The sequence below is a fragment of the Eleutherodactylus coqui genome, chromosome 4 (genome assembly GCF_035609145.1).
Source record: "Eleutherodactylus coqui strain aEleCoq1 chromosome 4, aEleCoq1.hap1, whole genome shotgun sequence".
In the NCBI taxonomy this organism is placed as follows: Eukaryota; Metazoa; Chordata; class Amphibia; order Anura; family Eleutherodactylidae; genus Eleutherodactylus; species Eleutherodactylus coqui.
This window is the reverse complement of record NC_089840.1, coordinates 147068128-147092951: the sequence shown is the minus strand read 5'-3', so window position 1 is coordinate 147092951 and position 24824 is coordinate 147068128. Positions and strand designations below refer to the sequence as shown.

Here is a 24824-nt window from a genome sequence, read left to right as displayed (position 1 = left end):
AGACAACTTCCACATGAAACCTGCCTGCATGCAGGGCAATCGTCCCAATAGGGACGGCTCCACGCTGGAATCTAAAAATCTTGGTGTGTCCTTGATGGTAAATGATCCAAACAGACAGAACACAATTCACAGCAGCACAGCAGGTAATGCATACCACATGGAACAGGACTGTTCATACACCACATGTCTGGCCACTTGCACAGACACACAGAACAAGACACAGTTTACACCAGCACAAAGGGAATGCATATCACACAGAAACATGCCTGTTCACCTCATTTCCGGACACCTGCACAGACACACAGAACATGTCACTGTTCACACCCATAACGCAGAACAGAAATCCCACTCAGAACTCTCATGCATACAGATGTTAAACAATAGTTAGCGCAAGTGTCCCTCGCACCAAGGGAAAAGAGTCAGACATCAAACTGACATACAGGGAACAGTGTCAGGCATCACCCACCTGACAAGACATCACACGTCTGGAGGCCGTACCTGTCAAAGGGAAAGGGAGAAGGGGTCCGCATAAGATGCAGACAAAAATACAGGTGTCTATGCTGTCTTCCTCAGGGAAGGTGAGAGAAACACTACAGACTTGAATGCATTACACCAAGCTCTGAGTGGGAATAGGACAGAATGAGTAACTGATAAGAAACCTCTAGTAGAGGAGCTGGTATATATGTGCAGCAGATCGGTGGGGATTGGCTGGCTGGAAAAACTTCACACCCAGCTAGCTCAATTATCCCTCACCTGTGGCACTGTGCTGCTGGAACCTCATAAAACCACAGATCCCAGCTACACAAACTTACACCTCCAACTCCCTTCTTTTTCACTCCTATGGGAGCTTCCAGTATATCTCGGCCAAGAAAATTTTTGGACGCAGCTAAATAGTCACATATATACAGTGGTGTGAATAAGGCCTTAAGCTGCATCATCACACAGCAAAAACCTCTTACAGCTAAATTGCAGCCAATAACCGTGTGATATTGTCGATATTGTCAGCAAGATCATTAAAGGGAACCTGTCACTGGGCTCATGCTGACCGAACCACAGGCAGCGTGAACCCAGGATGGATTTGCACAGTTCCTCTATGTACGTATTATTCCGAAACTCTCCGGTGTCTCAGAATAAACACACTTTGAAGTTTGTCTGTTTATTTTGAGAGCCCTTGAGTCAAAGAGGTGTGTCACGCCAGCCTCTCTCCACCCATAGCATGCTGACTGACAGATTTCTCCCTATGAACAAGTCAGGAGAGAGCTTCAGAATAACACGTACATGGGGAAACTGTGCAAATCTGTACCGGGTTCAGGCAGCAAGAATCCAGTGACAGGTTCCCTTTAAGGATGTGGCAGGACCAGTTATGTATGTTTTCTGTTCTTTTAAATCTTTAGTAACGGAACATTGTCTAAGGGTAACTTTTTTTGTCACTTTTTCACTTTGGATTTAATTTTATTTTCCTAAAACCTGAACATGAGATTGTTCGATATAATATACTAATCGTTTCTATAATATACTGCAATGCTTCTTTTACGCTGACAGGCAAAACGCTAATAGGCTTTGGTACATGGCAAGTTTGGAAACCATTGTTAGGCTGTAGACTAATAAGCTCTCATGCATGGCAGACCTGGAGGCCATTATTAGGCCCCTGACTGCCATGGCAACTCGTGGGCTTACAGAAGAAGTTCCCTCTCTCTGTAAAGCCAATTAGATGCTGTGGTCAGTATTGAATGCAGCATATAAGGGGTTTAAAGGGGTTGAACATGATTGGATCAGACGACGCACATATGTGCGTCGTTACAACAGAGGAAATTGGAGTAAAAGCACTTGCAGTCTGCGCGTTAGTTGTCATGCCTGCATACATGTATGTATAACCACCTATGCATGGCTCCCACCTAGTGCTGTTAGCAGTTTAGCATGGTCTAACCTGCTGACAGGCTCCCTTTAAAGCAGGATCCTTCTTCATTCTGGATATCGATGTAGATCCTGACTGTAAATATCACCAATAATGACTTGTATATTTTGTGCCAAAAACGAACATTTTCAGGAGATAAATTGTAGTTAGGGAAACCTTTTCTTTAGCAATGTTCTCCTACTTCTCCCTCTCTCTATACCTCACCTGATATTATCTTTAGCTAACCTGTAGAGCCATTCCAAGTATAGATCAGCAGATTCTGGGGTCCATTGAAGGTTTTTACAGCTCTAAACTATTGATGATATCAGGATAAGTCATCTAGGGCTAAGGAGTCATAAGTAGAGATGAGCGAGCATACTCGCTAAGGCGAGTACCTGCCCGCTCGTCTCAAAAGATTCGGGTGCCGACGGGGGTGAGCGGTGAGTTGCGGGAGGGAGCGGAGGGGAGAGATCTCCCCCCCTCCCCCCGTTCCTCCACGCTCTCCCCCGCCGACACCCGAATCTTGTGAAACGAGCAGGCAGGTACTCGCAAAAAGCAATACTCGCTCAAATAATTTGCCTTAGCAAGTACGCCCGCTCATCTCTAATCATTAGGCAAACCTCCGACTCTTCAATTTTCCGAAACTCCGACTCCCAACTCTTTTATACATGACTCATGTTTTTTAAGAGATATAAATTTATTGTGTTATAATGGTAACATCTGGCTATTTATCACCATAATGATACAATAATCGAGCTCCATTCTACATCCCACATTCTAGTTATCAATGTTACTGATAAATAGGGGCTTAGATGAATAGAACATATTTATAGGACATTCCAAAACTTTCCTAACTTCGTGTAAAAGGAAATATGCAACAAATTCTGCATTTATTTAAATATATATATATATATATATATATATATATATATATATATATATATAAATATACTCTTTTTTTTTTCATAAGTTTGAGTCAGTATGTTTCTACTGACTCTTATTCCAAAATAGGACTCCGACTCTGACCCTGTATGGCCTTGAGGTCATCATTAGTTGATTGGCGGGGGTCCTGAGGATGGTTCAATAGTTCAGAGCTGGAAAACCCTCTTAAAAGCTCAGCCACCAATTACGCTGTGACAACAGGATAGTGTTATACCCCTTCTAGATGAGCCAATTCTCGCTAGAACAAGTGAGTGACGTCACCGCTAACTCGTTCACACTTCTGTAGCCTGTTTAGACAGGCAGATCATCTTTAAGAATCGTGTAATTCTTGTTCACTTCTTGTCCAGTGTTTCACATTCCTATGTATACACTGAGAGGGGAGTGTTTAAACAAGACGCCGATGATTTTTAGTCCTGCTGAAAGTGAACGAAGAACGAAAACAATGAATTGAACGATTCTTTTTTGTCGTTTGGGTCGTTTAAACTCACATTTAAACTGAAAGATTATTATTCACTTTCGCTCATTTTAACAACTTTTTTAAACAATTACTGATACTTTGTTACATCATTAGATAGTTGTTTTTTTTATAGAAATGCTTAAGCGTACAAAAGTTTCTCTTGACTGCTGTAAAACATGAGTAAAATACTTGTTACCTGCAGAGTGCCTGCACTAGGTAGCCGCCAGAGGACCTTCAGTAATTCCACTTTTGCACACCTAACCTGCAGGTACAGGAATACTTACCTACATCTACTTACTACTATAATGCATTTAGGCTCAATGGTCATTGTTTTGGGATTGCTCAAGGTAATAGGTTAGTAGTCCTATGCTCTGCGTTGTTGTCTAGCGCTTAATAGAATAAGTGCTAGTAGTGGGAATTAGAAGTCCCTGGCGCTTTGGTTAGAGCAACACAATCCACAACATACTACACGAATTGCACTGTGGTAACTTTTTGCTTTGTGGTCTGTTACTAGGCAACAAATTCAGCACTTGTATAAATTATTTCTTGAGGCGTCTGAAAGATTTGCTAATTGCAATTACAATGGGAAACATCAGCTTTAGAGTATTTTTTAAACTAATTAAATGTTGTCTTTTCACCCCAGCACACTTGGTTCGGGATCACGTTGTACATTATATCAACTCGTGTGAGAGATCTTCAAGTTTTCCATCGTAAAGTTAGCTTACAGTAATGTCATTGCTTCCTAAACCTTAAGATCATGCAGCATGCCAGTGCCCGCTGTTCCAAGTAAAGTAGCCCTCAGTGTCACCTCCCACCAGCTGGACTGATGACTACTCATGTCCTCTTTTGGGATGGGGTGTGCATGGGGGATCAAGTGTCCTTTGCATTCACACTGCTCCACTCTAAACTAGGATTTTTTTTGTCAGTGCACAGAAAGAGGGAGCAAGTAGGTGAGTGTTGGAGAGCGGGTAGGGAGGGGGCAGAAGGATAGACAAGGAACAGAAGTACAGGGACAAAGGAATACTTTACCTATAGTTGTATACAACCTTCTGTGGAAAGTCCACATCTAGTCAAACATATAAAGGGTGCACACTCAATCAGATATTAGATGTAAAAATATGTATTAGCGGAAATATTAGATCTCTGAATGCAACAAGTGTTACCGTTAAATTACAGAACACAAAAGTGGAAGAAGAATACCAAAGTGGAAATGCAAAAAAGGGATTTATAGAACTACAAAAGCCAAAGCACATCTGAATCCAAAAGACAAGCTTAGACAAGGTTACAAATTTAGAGAGGGCTAAAAGTAAACTCGTACTGTAGGAAAGCACCCAGCTGTAAAGAGTCTGAGGATCAGCCACACAACCCTCATCTGGGACCCGGAAACACTTTTATTTGGATTCCATTCATCTGCCTTGCAAAACAGTGAATCGGGAACATGTCTACAGGAGTGTCATCCTCAACGATGGACAGAGAAGGGGGCCACGCGGTCTTCCCCTTCAAGGTAGCACAAGTGGGTGGACAGTATGAATGATATAGTCTTAAGTTAATGTGAATGATGTAGATAATGACATCTCATCCCTAATTCACTAGAATCCGCTAACAGGTCTGCACTGGAAGCGACTGGAAGAACCGCTTGGATTCATTAAATTACTGGAATGGGTAAGAAAAGCTTGTTTCCTATCCTGTTCTCATTCATACAGTACAGGGGAATGATGCATTAAAGTTTAGCTTTGTGGTTATGTAATATCTAGCAATGAGTTCACATATATTGAAATAAAAACCATTCAAGTAAAGACACAATTGACAGCCTCTACTTGTATGGTTGGCCGCAGAATGTTCTTAGTACAGCTCCTGCTACACTGTATGCCTGTATTTCCCATTCTTGGGGTTGTACCAGTGTGCTAGCCTGAGTTTTTCTGGACAATTCATCCAAAACTCACGGACAGCCAACATTTTTCTGGAGACATTGGATAACATTAATGAATGTGTACAGCCCAGGATACTGATGGAGACATTAGTACCATTTACTCTAAGCTGCACAAGCATCTCCGGCTTCATAAAAAGTCAATTTCTTTGGACATTGGAATAAAGTGACCTATTTTCACGGACTTTCCAGAAATTTAAGGACGGTTGGCAACCCTGGGGTATACCATGAGATATCTTCAATCGAAATTTCATTTTTCCCGCCTCCGTTAATGCTAGTTAGATTACATTTGCACAATTTGTACAGCTGAATCATAGGCTTTAATGTCTGCACAAAACGATTCTTTACTTTGGCAACCTGTGACAGTCTCAGCTGTTTCTGCACTCCAATGGTGTCAACTACTCTACAAAGTGCACAGATATTTCTGCCATGATAAGGGGGGTTGCTTCAGGACTGAATCCGGACCCTTTATGAAGGGCATGGTCTGATACCAATCACTCGCTATTACAGTTTTTCTACTATACCTGCATTAGCATTTCTTTCACCCAGTATTGTAAATTTCGGCTCCCAGCCCCCCGCTTGGACGGCTCTGTATGCCAATCATAAATAGCTGCTCTCACATTTCACTGCAGTTCAGGAATCTCTCCCAGTCAGTAACCTTTCCACCATCTCCATACCCCACATGCTTGGCATCACTCAGCCCTCAACTTGTGCCAGAGAGCGGTCAGATTTCAACCCTATATTCTAGGTTGTACACATATGTTTCCCCTGTGATATGAAAATCATGTTATTTAGTAGATAATGATCTCAGAAGCTATAACAAGTTCTGCATCACATAGAGTTACATATTTTTAAGGTGTTCTCATGGATATCTGCGCCCATTTTCTTTAACATATTTCTCTAACTCATTTTAATATAAAACCCCATATCTCATCCTTCTCTTAAACATATCCCATGTGAAAATTTCGATCCATGCAGAAAACTTGCCAATTGGACTTGAACTGGTAGAAAAAACTCACAAAGCTGGACTATCGGTGATGAGGTTACAATCGTGTGATAATTAAAAAAATCCAATGCTAATTAATTGATGCTGTGTTTTGTATGTCAGCATACCACACGTGTTCATAGCTGATCCATAGGAATCGGGGTCATAACATAACTTTAACACGGGACAATCTGTTGGGCGTTAGATGCCGATTGATCATCGCAGCGATGATTGTTCCTGGGCTTTTACACAGCAGCGAGCATCGCTAATGAATAGAGGTAGAGCGGCTGGGGATCCTTCCACAGTAAACAGGCAGTTGTTCATAAGTGATGCTGCCTGTTTATACAGCTGATCCGTCGTTCAGTTTTCTACATGCAGAAACTGAATGACGAACGAGAAATGAACAACTTTTCCTTCGTCGTTCCGTCAGTGGCAGCATTCACACTAGACGATAATCATTCAAAAATAAGGAAACATGGTATCCGTCTCTTTCATCCTATTTTATCCACACCTGATATCCAGGAAACCTAAACAAAACCTGCATATGTAGCAGCACCCTCCGGTGATAATGAAGGCGTCATTATAAACTGCGGTAAGACTAGAGACACATGGAACAACTCTGATGTGGCTGTGATGAAACCGAAAATCTCATCGACAGTCAGCCAGTGTGGTTTTTAAATTGATTGCTATGGTTTTCTTCAATGCCATCCCCCTTGTTTTATATCCTGGGGATGCTGTTTTTCCCCCGGGGTTTTCTGATGGATGTTTTGGAAAATGGATCCGAGGAGACGGATTCCAGGTACAACACTTTTTGGATCGCACTCTGGGTTTCTGGAAGTAAACTTACAAATCTGCCATACCTTCCCCCTTGGACACCTGATAACAGATTCAGCTAACCCACTTTTTAGCCTCCCTTCCGCCCTACACTGGTACCAGTTGCTCCTTACTGTTTTTGAATTTTTCATGTCTGCTCAGGACCCAGTAAGAAGGTCTCATCATTCTACTCCTTACGCTGACCCACAAGGCCTCTGTATTCTCCAGATACCGGAACACTAACTATAAACTGCTCCCCAATTGGTACACGGTCCCCATAGTCCTAAACAAAATGTTCCCAACAGTCTCCCCTCTCTGACTGCGTGGAAGAGCATGGCACACATCTACACATGTTCTGGCCTTCCGCCTCCTGTCTCCCTTCTGGGAAGAGATGCATCTGATTATATCAAAGCTCACCGACTGGTCCTTGTTACATGAGGCGGTGCTCTAACTTCTTCATCACAGCAGGATTCCTCTGTGAATATATAAGCACGCACTACTGACATCTTCTCAATGCAACCAAGCCTGCATTTTCCCCTGTAGAAGACTTCCTCCCTGCCTACTATTTCCTGGTGGTTTGCCAGGCTCAACAAAATTATGATAATGGATCAGCTGACCACCTTTGGAAGGAGAAAACGGGTATATTGGAAAAGACCTGGCGCCACTTGTATAATTTCACACACTCAACCGAACATGTCCATCCAGCTGCTGCCCAGGTCTGATCCATTACTGCTCATCCTCTCCAACAAAGTGCTCGGCTCCCCCAACACCTTTTTTCCCTCTTTCCAAGCCATCTTTTTTCTTTCATTTTTTTCACCCTGCTTCTTCACACTTCTCACCTGTAATTACTGGTTATGTTGCGCTACATGCTATGTGCTGGTTCGATTAGACTGCTGATTTTCTCTACAAGCCCGCTCAAACCGTTTCCTTTATGTAAGGGCTTCAGAGAAATGTTTGTGGAGTTGAACGGGTTTTGCGGACCTTCGCTGTCATCTTATTATTTTTCACTTTCTGTTCATTCTCTTTCTTAAATGTTTGAAAATTACTAAAAATTTTATTGTAAAAAAATCTGATTGTTACATGCCCAAGTGATCTCACTGGAGAATAGTTATTTGCAAGTGAAACAGATGCTTTCTAGCAAACTCATGCAGGAACTTATCACCGTAAAACCACAGGGGCCACATGCCCATCCAGGTGCGGCTGCATCAATGCTGCTCTTCTACCCTAACTCATGTTCTGATGGATATTATTGTGTTGCCCACACATCCCTAATCACATTGCAAGCCCTATTAAAAAGTTGGAAATCGACTTACAGCATAGCTACCATTTCAATAGGTGGCGCTGCGGAGGACTATTCCATCACTTCTTTGCATATCCTAAATATATGTGTGGAAAACTTATTCCTCATTTTTTTCTGCTTTGCAATGTATGTGAAAATAATTTGTCATATGTCTGCATTATACTTTCAGTTCTTAGTACTTAAGTATCTCTAGTTGACAGAAATGACAATGGCAAGTACTAGGCAATTCTAATTGCTCGGGGTCATCTACTGAGGGGGCTTTATCTGATGTATAAATAGGCTAGAGAAGATCTATTCCTACACTATGGCAGTGTTCCATGAAAGCTGCCTGGGATAGTCCAGGAGACGGCAGCACTGATGGGACAGTAAACTAATTTCAACCTGCACAAAGATACTCAAAGGGGGACAAAGAAGTAAGAAATGTAGGCCAAAATATAGTGTGCTGCAATAAAGTGCATTCCTCGAACCAAGCTCCTTTATGTAGGAGTGGAAGTAGGGGTCTCCGAGAGTAGAAACTAGGGATTTCACATGTTACCGGCTTAGGAAATAACTGCGTTCTGATATAATCATCCAAGTCTTGTGAGTTTTAGGCCGCCTGCACACGAGCGGAAATTCCACGGTGGGATTTCCTGCGGAATTTCCGCCGCTGGAAGCCTGCATAGGATTGCGTTAACAAACGCAATCCTATGCAGACGGCCGCGATTTGGCGGCGCGAAATATCGCGCGGCAAACAAATCGCTGCATGCTCTATTTCTGTGCGGGGCTCGCACAGAAATGTCACTCACCCGCCGCCGGCTGCGCGGCACATCAAACAGCCGGAGCCGGCAGGCACGGGTGAGTACGCGCTGGTCCCTGCAGCCGCTCGGGTCGGGTCCCACGGCGAGAATCCTCGCCGCCGGATCCGACCCGCCCGTCTGCAGGCGGCCTTATAGTAACGGTTCTGTGATCCGCCTGATTGGAGTGATTGTCCACAATGTAGTTGTATGTTGTTGGTTAGAGTAAAAGGCAGAAAAATAAATGTAAGAATGCGCCTTGTGAATAAGAGCTATGTTCAATCAGGAACACAAATGGGTGAAGGTTTACTCACCTGGTGCACAATGGGTTAACCCTGGCAAGGGGAATCCCATTGGCACTCTGCATCCAAGTTTGCGTATAGAAATCACTTTGTCCACCATCCAACGAAGGTTTGGAGAGACGTCTAGGGTAAATAAGCTAGCTGGATAAACAGAAGCTCACCATCAATACGGGTAGAGAAATAGAAAAGCCCCGCGCTCAATAGGACTTGGAGTAATAATGTCCGCAGCATGTGGAAAGCGGCAGGGGTTATTTCCATAAAGTATTTATTGCCGCACATTCTGGCACTACATCGTGCCTTTTTCAAGCATAAAAAACAAAAGATACAAATACATATTTTTACATTAAAATGTGCTCACATTAGCGTTCCAAACCAGGTCACGTGATTAGCGGGAATGTCCCTCCTCTTCAATCACGTCAGAGGGCATCACGTGGTGCCAGTGACAGACGCCTCGGTCCTATTGAGCGTGGGGCTTTTCTATTTATCTACTCGTATTGGTTGGAGTAAAAGGTATTTTTAATGACGGTAGTTGAAATGTGGATGAATGGTAGTCATCATTGTACATGACAAGAAAGACATTTTTATTATCTCTTGTAAGCCTGAAGAAGGACCCTGAGTAGGTTTGAAAGCTCGCTATAACATCATGTATTTTTGTTAGTTATTAAAAGGTATCATATCTACAACGTTACCGTACTTGGTTTCTCTTGCTGAGAACAATCACTATTTGGATAGATAGGCATACATTTGTAGAATTGCACCCATAATGTGGCTCATATTATTTACGTTTCTTTTACATCGAGGGAAATTGAATCAATGAGCTCCTTATCAATGAGAGGTCCTCCCAGAATGGAGTGGTGGTATGCATCACATTGACGCTCCATTCATTCCAGTGGGAATGCAAGAGACTGCCGAGCACTTGAACTTGACTATTATCAGCTCTCCTATTGAAATGAATGGAAAGGCATCGTGCATGTATAACTGCATTCTTACAGGTCTCCCATTCTCATGATCTGTGGGGGTCCCACTGTTTGAACTACCACTGAACAGAAAGTTAACCCCCTAACCTTTGGATAGGGGATAACTTTCTATTTTGGCACAATCCCTTAAACCTCTTGAGGGCACGGCCATTTTCTTTTCTCCTCCTTGCCTTTAAAAAATTATAACTTTTTTGTTTTCCCATCGATATAGCTGTGTGAGGGCTTGTTTTTGTGTTGTATTTTTTAATGGTACCACTTATTGTCCCATATAATGAACTGAAAAACTTTTAAAGATTTCAAGGTAAGGGAGGAAATGGAAAAAATCTGCAATTTTGCCCCTTTTTGGGGCATGATGTGGAAAAAAATGACATGTTAATTTTCTTCTGTGGGTCAAGACGACTATAGAAGCACCAAATTTATGTAGGTTTTTTTAGTTGTACTACTTTCAAAAATATATCTTTTATTTTAATGACTTTCTGCTGCTATCTTATGACCACCACAACGTTTTTTATTTTTCAGTTGATGGGGTTGTGTGAAGGCTTATTTTTTGCAGAATGACCTGTAGTATCGGGTGGCACCATTTTGGGGTACATACAACTCTTTGATGGCTTATTATAACATTTTTTCCTAGAGACAGAGTGACCAAAAAAGAGCAATTCTGGCGTTGTATATTTTTTAATTACGGTTTTGACCTTGGACTTTTATGGACCCATTGATACCAATACAGTACTGTGCAAACGTTTTAGGGAAGTCTGGAAAAAATTCTGCAAAGTAAGAATGCTTTCAAATATAGAAGCATTGAGAACGGATTCACATGAGCGTATTTGTGCACAGTGGCCCTGTAACACTTCTATTATTGAAAGCATTCTTATTTTGCCTCATTTTTTCCATACCTGCCTAAAACTTTTGCGCAGCACTGTGTGTTTAATTTTTTGTTTTGTTTTTTTATGCTAAAGATGACAAAATGTGTTTTCTTTAGGCCTCATGTCCACGGGGAAAATCAGATCCGCTGCAGATTCTACATGTAGAATCTGCAGCGGGTCCCTCCTGCCCCGCGGACATGAGCGCCGAAAATAAGAATTTAAAAGTATTTACCATCCGGCGCGGGCGGAGAAGATCAGCTGTTCCTCACGGCCGGATCTTCATTTTCGGCCGGCGGATGAATTCCTGACGCCGGCGGCACGTCGCCGGCACGTCGCCGACGTGCCGCGCGCATGCGCCGGGCACATCCGCCGAGCCGAAGCAAGGAAGATGCGGCCGTGAGGAACAGCTGACCTTCCCCGCCCGCGCCGGATGGTAAATACTTTAAATTCCTATTTTAGGTCTCCCGCGGATCCGGACGGCTTCCATAGGCTTCAATAGAAGCCCGCGGGAGCCGTCCCCGCGGGAGACCCGCACGAAAATGGAGCATGGTCCGGATTTTTCCATGCTCCATTTTTTTTAAAATCCCTTTTATTGACGATCCGCGGGTATTTATCTACCCGCGGGTGGTCAATGCATCCCTATCTTAAATCATATTTTGCCCGTGGACATGAGCCCTTAAAGTGTTTAATATTTTTTATTTTAGGAGATAATTTAAAAAAATCATTATTTTACTTATTTTTACTTTTAGTCCTCTAAGGGGACTTGAACTTTCAATTGTTTGATCACTTATACAATGTACTACAATACATCAGGATTGCAGTATATTGTATTTGAGCAGGAATTCTCTATTAAACCTTGCCACAGGCAGGGCTTAATGGTTAAACAGCCATAGCAGCCCTGGGAGTCTTCACATAGACCCTGACTTCCATAACGAATGACTGGCTGCCTGTGATCATCACAGGTGAGCCATTCTGATGACAGAGGGACCTCCCTCACTTTGTCAGGCCATTTTAATAGTGAAATTATGCTCATGGAATCAGCCCAATGGAGGAGTGGTGATGACTCATACTGCCTATAGTCTAATGGCCTTTTTACACAGTACAATTATCGTTTAGAGTCATATACTCCCATGGGAATCTGAACAATAACCATCCCGTGTAAACACATGCAGCGACTGAACGACTAAACTAGAATTGTTCAGTTTCTGTATGCAGAAAATGGAACAACCTGTCATTCACTGTAAACAGCAGTTGGTCACTTCTGAACGACTGTCTGCTTACTGTGAATGGAGGCAGGCAGGGGGAGAGCGCTCTCTGGGATGCCCCACCTCAATGGCTGCAGCACTGTGAGCGACGCCAATGATTCTCGCTCATGTGTAACAGTACAGAGCGAGCATCACTGGGACGAGCTGCTGGGTATCGTTTGTCCGACTGCTCCGCCCGTGTAAAAGTACCATGAGGAGAGGGGGTGATAAAGGAGATAGAAGCAAAGACTCACAGACACTGCAATAGCTAACTGGCTAGTGAATTTCTGCTACTGTGTTCTTCATGTTGATGTTATTTCTTTGTGTGTGATGCAGAGAGTTAAGGAACAGAATTGGCTGCTTTTTCCATGTGCAGTGTATAGAAGGCAGCATAACAGCTAGTCTCCTTCAATCAGTTCAGAGACAATTGAGAATTAGTAATATAGTATGCAAGGAGGTATCTGGTGAAAGATGCAGGGTACAAGCCATTTAAAAGGGTTTTGGGGACTTAAAGTGATTCTCCGATTACTGGAAACCCCTTTTCAATAAGACCCCCTGTGTGGAAATAATAAACAGAGATATACTTACTCTTTTGCAGCCGCAGGGATCCAGCGCTGCAGCTTTCTGCAGTCCTGGTGGTTCCTATGATTATGTCACCGCCGATTCTCCTGGCACTGGCTCTCACATGCTGAGCACCAATGATGCCAGGAGCCCAAGAATGTAATGCTGCAGCCTCTCATTCGCTGCAGCGGTCACGTGATTTACTGTGACACCATCTGTCACCACAAACCACAAACCCCTGGAACTGCAATGAGCTGTGGCGCTGAATCCAGCCGACCACGGAGGGGTAAGTATACCTGTGTTTATTATTTTCACACAGGAGATCCTATTAAAGGGGTTGTGCAGTAACAGGTCGATCCCTTTAAAAAAAAAGTTAAAAGAGCTTAAAATCAATAAAAATTGAATACTCGTCTATCCCGGCCGCTCTGTATCTGCCCGGTGCCTGCCGCATGGAACCTGGAAGAAGCAGTGGCTGTTCATTGAGAATGTGACTGCTCAGCCACTCACAGACATCAACAATGAATCTACTATGAATAGCACATGACCACCCGCCACTTGTGGGTTCCGCTCGGCGGGCACCAGGGCTATAGCGGGAGAGCAGCTGGCTGGGATAGGTAAGTATTCAATTTTTATTTATTTTAACCCTGTTAATGGCCGGAAGTAGTAATATTCTTTCTGTACACATGGCAGCTTATTCTGGAAAGTCATCTGGAAGTGCATGCATGCTTTATTAAGTGCTTCATTCTTAAGCTACTGGTTATTAAACCTCTTGTCCACCTTCTTTCTTCTGTCTGCCAGCTGTTTGCTATCTTTGCTTTTGGAACTTGTGGTTCTTTCACTGGAGAGACAGCAGCGGTTGTGATGTGTAAGGTTTCGGAGACACAAACAGATACAGATCTCATTTCTGTGCCATTTTCCTACCCTTTCAGGTAAGGCCTTGCAATCTTCACTTGGCTCTGAGCCATAATAGAATACCTAAAGTTTTTTCTGCCTAATTTGTCCCATCATTAAAGGGTATGTCCACTTCACTGTTTTCATGTATATACGCTACACACTTATCAGCCATATAAAGGCACTAATAGGTGAAGTTAAAGAGGTTCTCCGTGCATAAAAATATGTCAAAATCCACACCATATGTGTGGATTTTGACCAGGAGTCAGCTGCATGTCCGCAGCTCATTTTAGCAGCTTCAGCGCTCCCCTCACCTCGCAGCAGATCGCACCCCGTCACCCAGCAGCCTGTAGTGAGCGCTGAGCCTCTGGTCAGGTGATTTGGAAGTGGCATCACTGGACCAGTGGTCTGGAGCTTATTGGAGGCTGCCGGGTGAGGTGTGACGGGGTTCAATGTATTGTGAGTTAAGGAAAGCGCTGTAGCTGCTAATATCAGCTAAAATACACAGCTGATTCCTGGTCTAAATCCACACCAATGCTGCAGAATTTCTCTTAAATGTGAACATACTATTCTTGAAATTGATTTCCTCCTGACATGGGCACTTATCATGGGACGGGCACATTATGGATCAGCTGAGCAGTTAGTTTTTGAAGTAGATGTGTTGGAAGCTGGAAAATTGGTCAAGTGGCAGAATCTGAGCAGCATTGATGAGGGCCAAAATGCGATGGCTAAACGATTGGCTGAGAGCATCTCCAACACGACGGGTCTTGTGGGGCATTTCTGGTATGCAGTGGTTATCTACCTAAAGAAGAGAAACGGAGACAACTGGTGAACCAGCAACTAGTTAATGGGTGTCCAAGGTTCATTGATGTTTGTAGCAAGCAAAGGCTAGTCCTTTTGGTCTAGACCCATAGCAGTGCTACTACAGCACAAATTACTGACAAAGTTAATGCTGGCTATGATAGAAAGGTGTCAGAACACACAGCACCTCCCTTTGTTGTGTATGTGGCTGCATAGCCTCTGAAAGGTCAGAATCCCCATGCTTACCCCTGTGTACCGCCAGAAGCTCATGTGAGCATGAAAACTGTACCATGAAGCAATGTAAGAAGGTGGTCTAGTCTAATAAATCACATTGTCTTTTACATCATGTAAATGGCTGGATGCGTGTGTGTCATTTAAAGGGGTATTCCGGTTAAAGGATGTTTTTCACGTTTTCAACCATCCACTTGATAGGTGAAAACTAATAGGCTGTGGGTGTTCAACCACTGGGAGCAGACTAATCCCGAGAATGCAGGACCTGTGCCCCCCCTCCCTTCCAATTTCACAGTTGAAGATGCAGGATCCTATTTCTGTAGTGTAGTGTGGAATGGCCCCGCTGGTCGTACATGCGCATTGGCTGCATTCATCTCAATGACGCAGACACAAGGCTAAAGGCCCATTTACATGGAGCGTTGATCGCTCAAACGACAGTTCGAGTGACAGGTTTGAGCGATCATTTTGCATAATCTATTAAGTAGCTGCTCAGCTACTTAGTAGCTTATTAGCATGCAAATGAAGCCTTTATCTGAATGCAGTTTATAGCTGGAGGGCTCTTATCTGCATTTAGCTCCATTGTTCTCCTACAGGTTAAGTAGCTGAAACAATGCTATCAGCACTACCCATGGAGAACTCAGCGTGTGGTCCTGATAAGACCACATGATGACTTTTAGGTTGGCTTGAATTGAAAGATCAAGGAGCAGTGCACGAAAAGTGCATGATGGTCGTGCGTTCAGACGCAACGATTATCGCGCAAAAGATGGCTTTAGAGCCAATTTTGAGCAATCATCGCTCTGTGTAAATGGGCCTTTAGTGTTGTGCTCAGCTATTTCTCCCTGCCCCATAGAAACGAATACAATAGCACTGCTCCATTAATTTCCATGGGACTGACAAACAGAAAAGAAGCAAAGCTAGAAGGTTAGAAACAAGAAGTAAACTAAAAAAACACAGAAGCAAACTATGCTGACAGGAAACAAAGTTAGGCTAGAAACAAAATTCTAATATAGCCAGTAGGAACTCCTCTTCCTACTGAGTCAGGGCTGCAGCAATGAGATTAGTTGATCTACTCTAATGGATCAGCTTGGTGAAGATGCACAGAAACTGCCCTAACAACAAACTAGTAAACAGAAGATGAAGAGTCACCATATTATGGCTGATATTTTTCATATATTGTTGAATTAGTGTGTACATAAAATGTATTACGTAACCCCTTAGTGACCACACTTTTTAGCTTTTTGCCATTTTCGTTTTTTCCTCCACCCTTTTAATGCATTACTTTGATACAGCGGACTTTTACAGATGCAGCGATACCAAATATGTATTTTTTTATTATTTAGATTTTTTTAATTGTAATTATGGCAAAAAGGTTTTTTTTTAACTATTATAACTTTTTTATTTTTTTAAATAATTAATAAAACTTTATTGTTTTTAGTTTTACATTTTCTTTTAGTCCCCAGGGGGGACCACAACTAGCGATGCTTTGATCGCTTCTGCAGTATGATGTAATGCTATATCATACTGCATTCTAAAAGGCAGTCTATCAAACCATCCCACGGGGATTGCTTAATAGGCATTCTGCCATGACAGCCCTGGGGCCTTTCAGAAGGACCCCGGCTGCCATGACACCTGTACGGCTCTCCCAAGCTCAACGCAGGGGGCGCGTACGGGACCCCTGAAGATCGTTTGGGGAATTAAATGCCACTGTCAGATTTGACAGCGGCATTTAAAGGGTTAACAGCCCCGATCAGCCGCGCCACATGTCGGGGCTGTTGCCCGTCGGAGTTAGCTGTAAGAAATAGCTGACACCCGTGATGTATGGAGAGAGATCGCAACGGCAGGACGTAAAAACACGATAGGGTGGTTACTAAGGGTTTAATTTGCACTGATCCTAGATTACAACCTGTATAATTGTAAGGCTAAAGGCAGGGGTTGTGATGAAGTAACAAAAGAAACATGAGTTACCGGGTTTATCCCTCACCACTCCAGTACCATTGAAATATGCTCCTGCCTGAATTGGTTAGGGCCCTTTTAAAACTGAAAGATTATGGTTAAGATTCTTGCTAGATTGAGCAACTCTGAATGATAATCGTTTAGTGTAAATTCTGCCAGCGACTGAATGACAAATGATAATTCGTTCACTTATCTTTTTTTGTTCAGTTTGTGCAGGCATAAAAACCAAACGATGATCGTTCCGTGTAAACAGACAGTCGTTCATCTACTAATGGAGGCGGGCGGAAGCAATCCCCAGCCCACTCTGCCTCCGTTCACTGAACGATGATAATCGCTGGGACGACTGTTAGGCACTTAAAGGGGTTCTGACACGAATAAGGTTTTTATGTTTTAACATCCATTGTTCCCTGGTCTGCCTAATGGACACAAGGAACCCACGATTTTTGGCTTGCTTTTGCTTAAAAATCTAATATTTACCTTTGTTACCAGCATGTGTTGTTGTTGTTGTGCAGCTGGGGGTCATCTCCCAGCAGGCTTTGAGCTTGAACACAGCTTCCTCCTTCCAGGGTTGCCGTAGAGAGAACAGCCAGCCTGCCTGCCCACAAATAGTCATGTGATGCTTGTGGGCGGCAGCTAACAATGTGAAGCTGGGGACAGTTCTATTGCTGTTAGCAGACACAGTGTAAGACCGCCTGCAGACGGCTGGGTCGGATCTGGCAGCCAGAGTTCTCGCCACGGGACCCGTGCCTGCAAAGAGCAGAGCGTACTCACCCGCGCCCCGCAGCTCCCAATCTTTCATGTGCCGGCTGCTGGGCCGTCGGCGCATGCGCAGAGCAGAGCCGGCAAGTGACGTTTCTGCGCGGGGCTCTGCAAGGTGCCGTTTGTTTTTGCTGCGCGAAATTTTGCGCAGACAAACCGCAGCCGTCTGCCTAGAATTGCGTTTGCTAACGCAATCCTATGGCAGCTTCCAAGGGTGGAAATTCCGCTGAAATACCGCCGCGGAATTTCCGCCCGTCTGCAGGCGGCCTAACTGCAGGCATAGCAGTGCTGTCCCCTGCATCTATCTCTAATCTCTCTCTCTGTAATCTCTCTCTCTCTGTAATCTCTCTCTCTCTCTCTCTCTCTGTAATTTCTCTCATCTCTGTAATCTCTCTTTCTCTAATCTCTCTCTCTCTCTCTCTAATCTCTATCTCTAATTTCTAGCGACGGAGATTAGCGATAATCTCCATCTCTTAATCTCTATCTCTAATCTCTATCTCTAAGGCGGACCAGAACAATTGCCGATCTGCCTTCCCTGTGACTTTACAAAGGAGCGGGCATCGCTGGGGCGAGCTGTCAAGCAACTGCGTCCGACAGGTCGTCCCGTGAAAAAGCACCATAAACCCCTAAAAAATTCTTCAGAAACCCCCTCCAATGCACGATGACTCCGTCGTAGCATGCCATTTACCCCCCCCCCCCCCCCACACCTGTCAGTAAAATTGAGGGCGCAGTTCTGCTCTCTAGTGTATTTGCAGGAATGCCGTATTGATGACGACAGCAACACTAAGGCTGGGTTCACACTGGGCGGATTTACCGCGGAAATTCCATCCTGAATTTTGCCGCGGCAAATCCGCTTGCAGCTTTTGATCCCGGGATTAGCCAACCATGCGGGACGGCGAATCCGCAGCGGCAAAGCCGGCAGAGGCCGGCGCTGCGGCATGGATTCGCTGGCTGCAGCATGTGAATTTTTTACTTCTTCCGCTGCGGCCACGCTCTCTGCTATGGGAGTGCTGGCCGCAGTGGAAGAGTGTGCGGCCAGGCCGCTTCAAAACCCGCGGCTAAGTGCCGTGGGTTTTGAAGCAGCGGATTCGGGGCAGAAATCTCGAGGTTTTTCACTGCGGCCAAACCGCGAGATCTCCGCCCTGAATGCGACCAGTGTGAACCCAGGCTAATAATTACTTCTGTGGCCGTTCACCTCAGTATCTGTGAATATAACTGTACTTTACCCTTTTAAAATCCACAGCCCGTGGCCCTCTGCTTGGTTTTGACAAGTGTAGAGAAAGATAGAGGGGGCAGGGATGGAAGAGCCAGAAGCAGGAACTGAGCTCCCACCCCTCGCCACTATTTGCAATGGAAGAGGCTGGGTGGGGGCGGAGCTAAGTTCGGGACGTAGCTCAGCCCCCACCCCGCCCCTCCCATTGTAAATAATGGCAAGGGGTGGAGAGGGGGCGGGAGCTCAGTTCCTGCTCCTGGCTCTTCCATCCTCCTCCCCCTGCAGACGAGGGCACCGTATATCGGCTGGGCGTGAAAACCCAGCCGATATACGGTCATCTGAATGACCATCAGCATTGTGCAGCTGCCTCAGTCTAAGGGTGCGTTCACACGAGCGCATAAACGGCGCGTTTTTGCGACCAAACGTATATACGTGACCATCTGAGGCAATGGTTTCGAATGTATTCGTTCACATGGGCGATTTTACGGCGCGTAAATACGGCAACCCGCAAAAAAAAGAGAGGAGGCAGAGAGGGGGCGGGAGCTCAGTTCCTGCTCCTGGGCTCTTCCATCCCCCCCCCCCCCCTTGCACACAAGGAGGACGTATATCGGCTCGGCGTGAAAACCGAGCCGATATACGTTAGTGTGTATGCACCCTAAATCAGCCCCATGATCTGTATATAAGCAGCTGCAGACTGACGGCAGTGCCTCTCCTCAGCTGATTTCTGCTGAGCTGTTGGGATTCCCCTGACGTCAGTCAGGACGGGCCGCCCTCCCCTCCGGCATCGCACGCAGGTGCAGAGCAAAGGAGCACTCTGACATCAGTCAGGACGGCCCCCCCCCCCAAACCGGGATCGCGCGCATGCGCAGAAGAAAGAAGCCTTTGACGCTGACCCAGGACGGACGGGCCGCCCACAGCAAGCACTGCTTGTGATGTGGGGCCCGTCCGCTGACCAAGGAAGTGGCTCATGGACGGAGCAGAGCCGGAAGCGGTCATTTTGACCGCTCCAGCTCTGCTTTAAGAAGCTGCAAGAAAAGATAAAAGATGCAGAGGACATCATTGATGATCGGCCCTGCCAGGCAAGGTGAGTAATTTTTTACCCCTCTTCATGTCAGAACCCCTTTAAGTTCCCAACAATTGTCCTGTGTTAAGTTCCTGACAATCGTCCTGTTCCTGCAGTGATGATATTTCAATTAGTGTTGCTTGTTGTGATCAAAATCACCAGAAAATAATTTTACAAGTAAGTTTGTGTGTTTCTTTTATCAATGTGGCTTAGTTGTTAGCACAGTTGCCTTTCTTTGCTGAGGTCCTGGGATCAAATCTCATCAAAGACAACATCTATGTGGACTTTGAAAAACTATATCCAGATGTTGTCCTCGGTCAGATATAAACCTAGAACTCCAGTGCTGCAAAACTGCAATGCTAATGTAACGGACACTGAGGGACGCCAACAATTGTAATAGCCTGTTCGTGAGGCCAACTGTTGTAACGTAGGATGTCAGTTAAAGGTGTACCACTATACGGTGATTCAGACTTCAGACGGTCGCATAGAAATCATAAACAGACTTAAAGGGGTTCTGACATGAAAAAAAAAAATTGTACTCACCTTGCCTGGCCTAGCCCGATCGCCAGGCATGTCCCCTCCAGCCGGCATCTTCTTCTGTGCCTTTAAAGCAGAGCAGGAGCGGTCAAAAAGACCGCTTCCTGCTCTGGTCCGTCCGTCAGGCACTTCCGAGGTCAACGGACGGACCGCTCACAACAAGCACGTCACAAGCAGTGCTTGCTGTGGGCGGCCCGTCCGTCCGGCTGAACTCCGGAGTGCTGCGCATGCGCAGTGGAGACGCAGCCCGTCCTGACTCCTGTCAGAGGGCACCTCTCCACTGCGCATGCGCGCGATCCCGGAGCGGCGCGGCTGCTGGAGGAAGAAGACTGCCTGCCGGGAGGCATACTAGCACTTTCTGCTTAGGTTAAGCAGCGCTGCTGATTAGAGCCACCTGATTGGCTCTTCGGCACCACGTGACTGCACAGCGTGCACCAATCAGATGGCTCTAGTCAGGCTGCTTAACCTAAGCAGAAAGTGCTAATATGCTGCCGGGAGATGACCCCCCGATGTCAACAACAACAGGAGACAAGGTAAGTATAAGATTTTTATGCTTTAGCAGCCATTAACCCATGGGTTCCCTGGGTTCATTAGGCAGACCAGGGAACAATGGCTGCTAAAGCATAAAAAAATTATTCATGTCAGAACCCCTTTAAGATTATCTTTAGAGGTTTTGTAGATTTCTGCACTGATCTTGTTGTCGGAAAACATATAGTCACTAGAAGTGGTGGTTACTTACAATGGCTCTTTTGGAATAGGACTTTTGGAGAAGAAACATTTAGGCTTACTCACTCTCATGCGCTTCACATATGGTTAGGCGGTCTTTCCTTTTCCTCCATCTTCAGCAACACAAGGAATAATTGTGCCCTCATTTGCCTCTTTGGTAACAAACCCTCAGAATATGGGTGCTCCTCAGCAGACAAGATGGATCTCTGATCTCTTCTCTGGAACCCAATCACTCATACTTATAGATTCATCCACACCACGTCACATGACGCCGTAAGATAGATACATTCAACATGCAGCAGAGCTCACAGGCAATGATGTTAAAGGAGATGTCTCGAGGAAGCAGTTAATTTTTTTTTTTGCCCAGTCCCCCCCATTAAACACACATTACTAAGCCCCCCTGTAAATGACATTTCTAGCTGGTTCGTACTTACCGTTCCAGCGTTTCAGCAAGTTATAAAAGTTTCCTCAAGATGGCCGCCGGCTCTTTCCCAGTCGCTCGCTGCAGCCCGACGTGCGCGCTCCCGAGACGCCGCCAGCTGTGTCTCCATGGCAACCGGACGCATCGCAGCCGCCGACCAGACGCCCCGCAGCCGCCGACCAGACAGCAGGTAACCGGCGCTAGCCCCCGGCTCCCCAGCGCTAGCTCCCCCGGCGCAGCGACAGCCCCCCCGGCCTAGCGACAGCCCCCCCGGCCTAGCGCTAGCTCCCCCGGCGCAGCGACAGCCCCCCCGGCCTAGCGACAGCCCCCCCGGCCTAGCGCTAGCTCCCCCGGCGCAGCGACAGCCCCCCCGGCCTAGCGCTAGCTCCCCCGGCGCAGCGACAGCCCCCCCGGCCTAGCGCTAGCTCCCCCGGCGCAGCGACAGCCCCCCCGGCCTAGCGACAGCCCCCCCCATCGCAGCGACAGCCCCCCCGGCCTAGCGCTAGCTCCCCCGGCGCAGCGACAGCCCCCCCGGCCTAGCGACAGCCCCCCCCATCGCAGCGACAGCCCCCCCGGCCTAGCGCTAGCTCCCCCGGCGCAGCGACAGCCCCCCCCGGCCTAGCGACAGCCCCCCCCCATCGCAGCGACAGCCCCCCCGGCCTAGCGCTAGCTCCCCCGGCGCAGCGGCAGCCCCCCCGGCGCAGCCCGGCGCAGCGGCAGCCCCCCCCGACCCATCACTTACCTGGGAGGCTTCTCGGGGCTGCTGGGCTGGGCTGGGCTGGTCTTCTCCGCTGGGCAGCTCCAGTTTCTGCACCTTCCTCTAACAGAGGATGGTGCAGAATGGCCGCTTCAGCGCGCTCCCGAGCAGTGACAGCTCGTCTGCGCATGCGCAGAAGAGCTGTAGCGGGGAGCACACTGAAGCGGCTCGTGCTGAATGGAGAAGACCGGACTGCGCAAGCGCGTCTAAAAAAGCAAGCTGCCAGCGAATTTAGACGGAACCATGGAGACGAGGACGCTAGCAACGGAGCAGGTAAGTGGAATAACTTCTGTATGGCTCATATTTAATGCACAATGTACATTACAAAGTGCATTAATATGGCCATACGGAAGTGTATAACCCCACTTGGTTTCGCGAGACCACCCCTTTAAGGGAGTTAACCCTTCAGATGCTGCAGCTGTGCAACACACATACAGAAAATAGACATGGCAGCTTTGCACAGTGCATCCACATAAGACAGACGTGTATGACAATAATGGAGGGGTCCAGGATGACGTTCTGGGACACTACACTAACAACTGAGCTACAACACTTGTCTGTTTTGCTCCAGAGGAGGAGAGCAACAACATAAACACAGACAGAACACAAATATCCCATCCAGTTGTTGCTGTTGGTCAGATAAATCTCCAGCACTGCTTGTTCTTTCTTCCTCTCATTCTTTCTTTTCCTTCTTTCACTTTTTCCTCCTTCAGAGGAGAAGGAGAAGAAGAAAGGGAAGAAGTAGAGGGAAAGAGAAAGGCAAGAAGGAGATGAAGGAGAATAAGAATATCCCCTTCTGTTTATTTTTCTCCTTCTCCTCCTCCAGAGAAGAAGTAGGACCTGGAAGAAACTTGGTGGCTCATTAACTAACACTGTTGCCTTGAAGTGCTAGGTTTTTAGGTTCACGGCTGATTATGGAGAACATCTGCATAGGGTTTGTATGTTCTCTTTGCGTTTATTATTCTTGTTCTCTTCCTCTGGAGAAGGAAAAAGTAAGAAGAAGTAGGGTGGCTCAATTGTTAGCACTGTTGCCTTGCATTACTGGAGCTCTAGGTTCAAATCTGTCCGAGAATAACAACGGGAGGGAGTTTTTATGTTTTACTAGTTTATTCTTGTTGTTTTTCCCCTCTGGAGCAGAATGGACAGATGTGGTGGCACTGCTGATGTGCAGTGCTAGAGTTCTAGATTCAAACCTGTACAAGAGCAATATCTGGATGGAGCTTTTCAAAGTCCATGCAGATGTTATTCTTGATGGGATTTGAACCTAGAACCCCAGCAGTGAAAGGCAACAGTGCTAAGAACTGAGCCACATTAATAGAAGAAGCAACACACAGGCACGCACACTGAATCAGGCCATGCCAATTCACAATTCTTTTTTGAATATTTCAATAAGTGCTCATTTGTTTCAAATACCTGCACTTGACCACTGCATTACCTTTGAGGCTGTACGTGACTGATGCATCACCGCTGATTGGCTGCAGCAATCATGTGTAGGTAGTCGGCAGGTCATAACTGCAGGACCGCTAACAAAGACTGTTGAGACCAAAGAACAGTCGGGATATCAGGGGAGTAATGTTTCTTTTGTCATTTTATGACAGCCCTGTCTTAAGTCATTTTTTTTTTCTCTCAGCAAACCACTTAAAAAAATTAATCAGCATAGAATTTTAGACCTATTCAGAAAAAATGTTGTTCACTGTAATAACAAAATGTTCTCTAAGATTGATCTCATGCCATCCAAAAAGTCTCAGTTGCGCTTTCTCAGCTAGAGTAGTACAGTAGTTGCAGTCTAAAAGAATACTAACCTCTCTCAAAGAACTTTCTAACATCACATATTTAAATGTACCCAATATAAAACCTGACAACTAGATGTTTCATTATACCGCTTCATTTGTGTAGTTGAGCCATTTAATATTATGTCGGCATTTATATTCATTGTTAGTTTATAATTTGGTTACTTGATTGCATGCATATAGTAAAAATGTAAATCATATGTGTTGATACTCCTGCCATCATGTATCTGATTGTATCCCTGTATGTCTTTTAGGCTGTACCGACAGCGCTATGAGATGCCGATCTGTGGCGACAGTGAAAGTCGTATTTTGCACCTCTCAGGGGATTTCTCTGCACCAGCTGAATTCTTTGTCACTTTGTCAGTGTTTGCTTTCCTGTATTCCATGTTTGCATTGGTAATTTACTTGCTCTTCCATGAACGATACACTCAGATACGGAGAGTACCAATTGTGGTAAGTGGCTGTAGTTGAAAAAATTGCTAGGAAACTAAATACAATTCAGTAGGAGGCACAGAGGAAGGTTCGAGACCAGAGATGCATTTATAGTCCTGTTGGAAACAGTTGTCTTTATTTTTGATTGGCAGATCCCTGACAACTTAGCAGAGTTTCTGCAATTAAGTGGGACCAATAGCTTTTCTGCCATC

General features: G+C 45.5%; 1 protein-coding gene across 2 annotated transcripts in view; it reads left to right on the top strand.

Annotated features, from left to right (window-relative positions):
• The first annotated feature begins 4217 nt into the window (after positions 1–4217).
• The window catches only part of SYPL2 (synaptophysin like 2), a 29999-nt gene continuing 9392 nt past the window's right edge, over positions 4218–24824 (top strand). The window contains exons 1-4 of one of the 2 annotated variants that reach the window (XM_066600272.1): positions 4218–4806; positions 4887–4955; positions 13837–13967; positions 24435–24633. In XM_066600272.1, coding sequence (XP_066456369.1) covers positions 4732–4806; positions 4887–4955; positions 13837–13967; positions 24435–24633 — 474 coding nt within the window. In that variant the 5' untranslated portion in view covers positions 4218–4731. The remainder of the gene's footprint in view (positions 4807–4886; positions 4956–13836; positions 13968–24434; positions 24634–24824) is intronic. The other variant, XM_066600273.1, reaches the window with a different exon arrangement.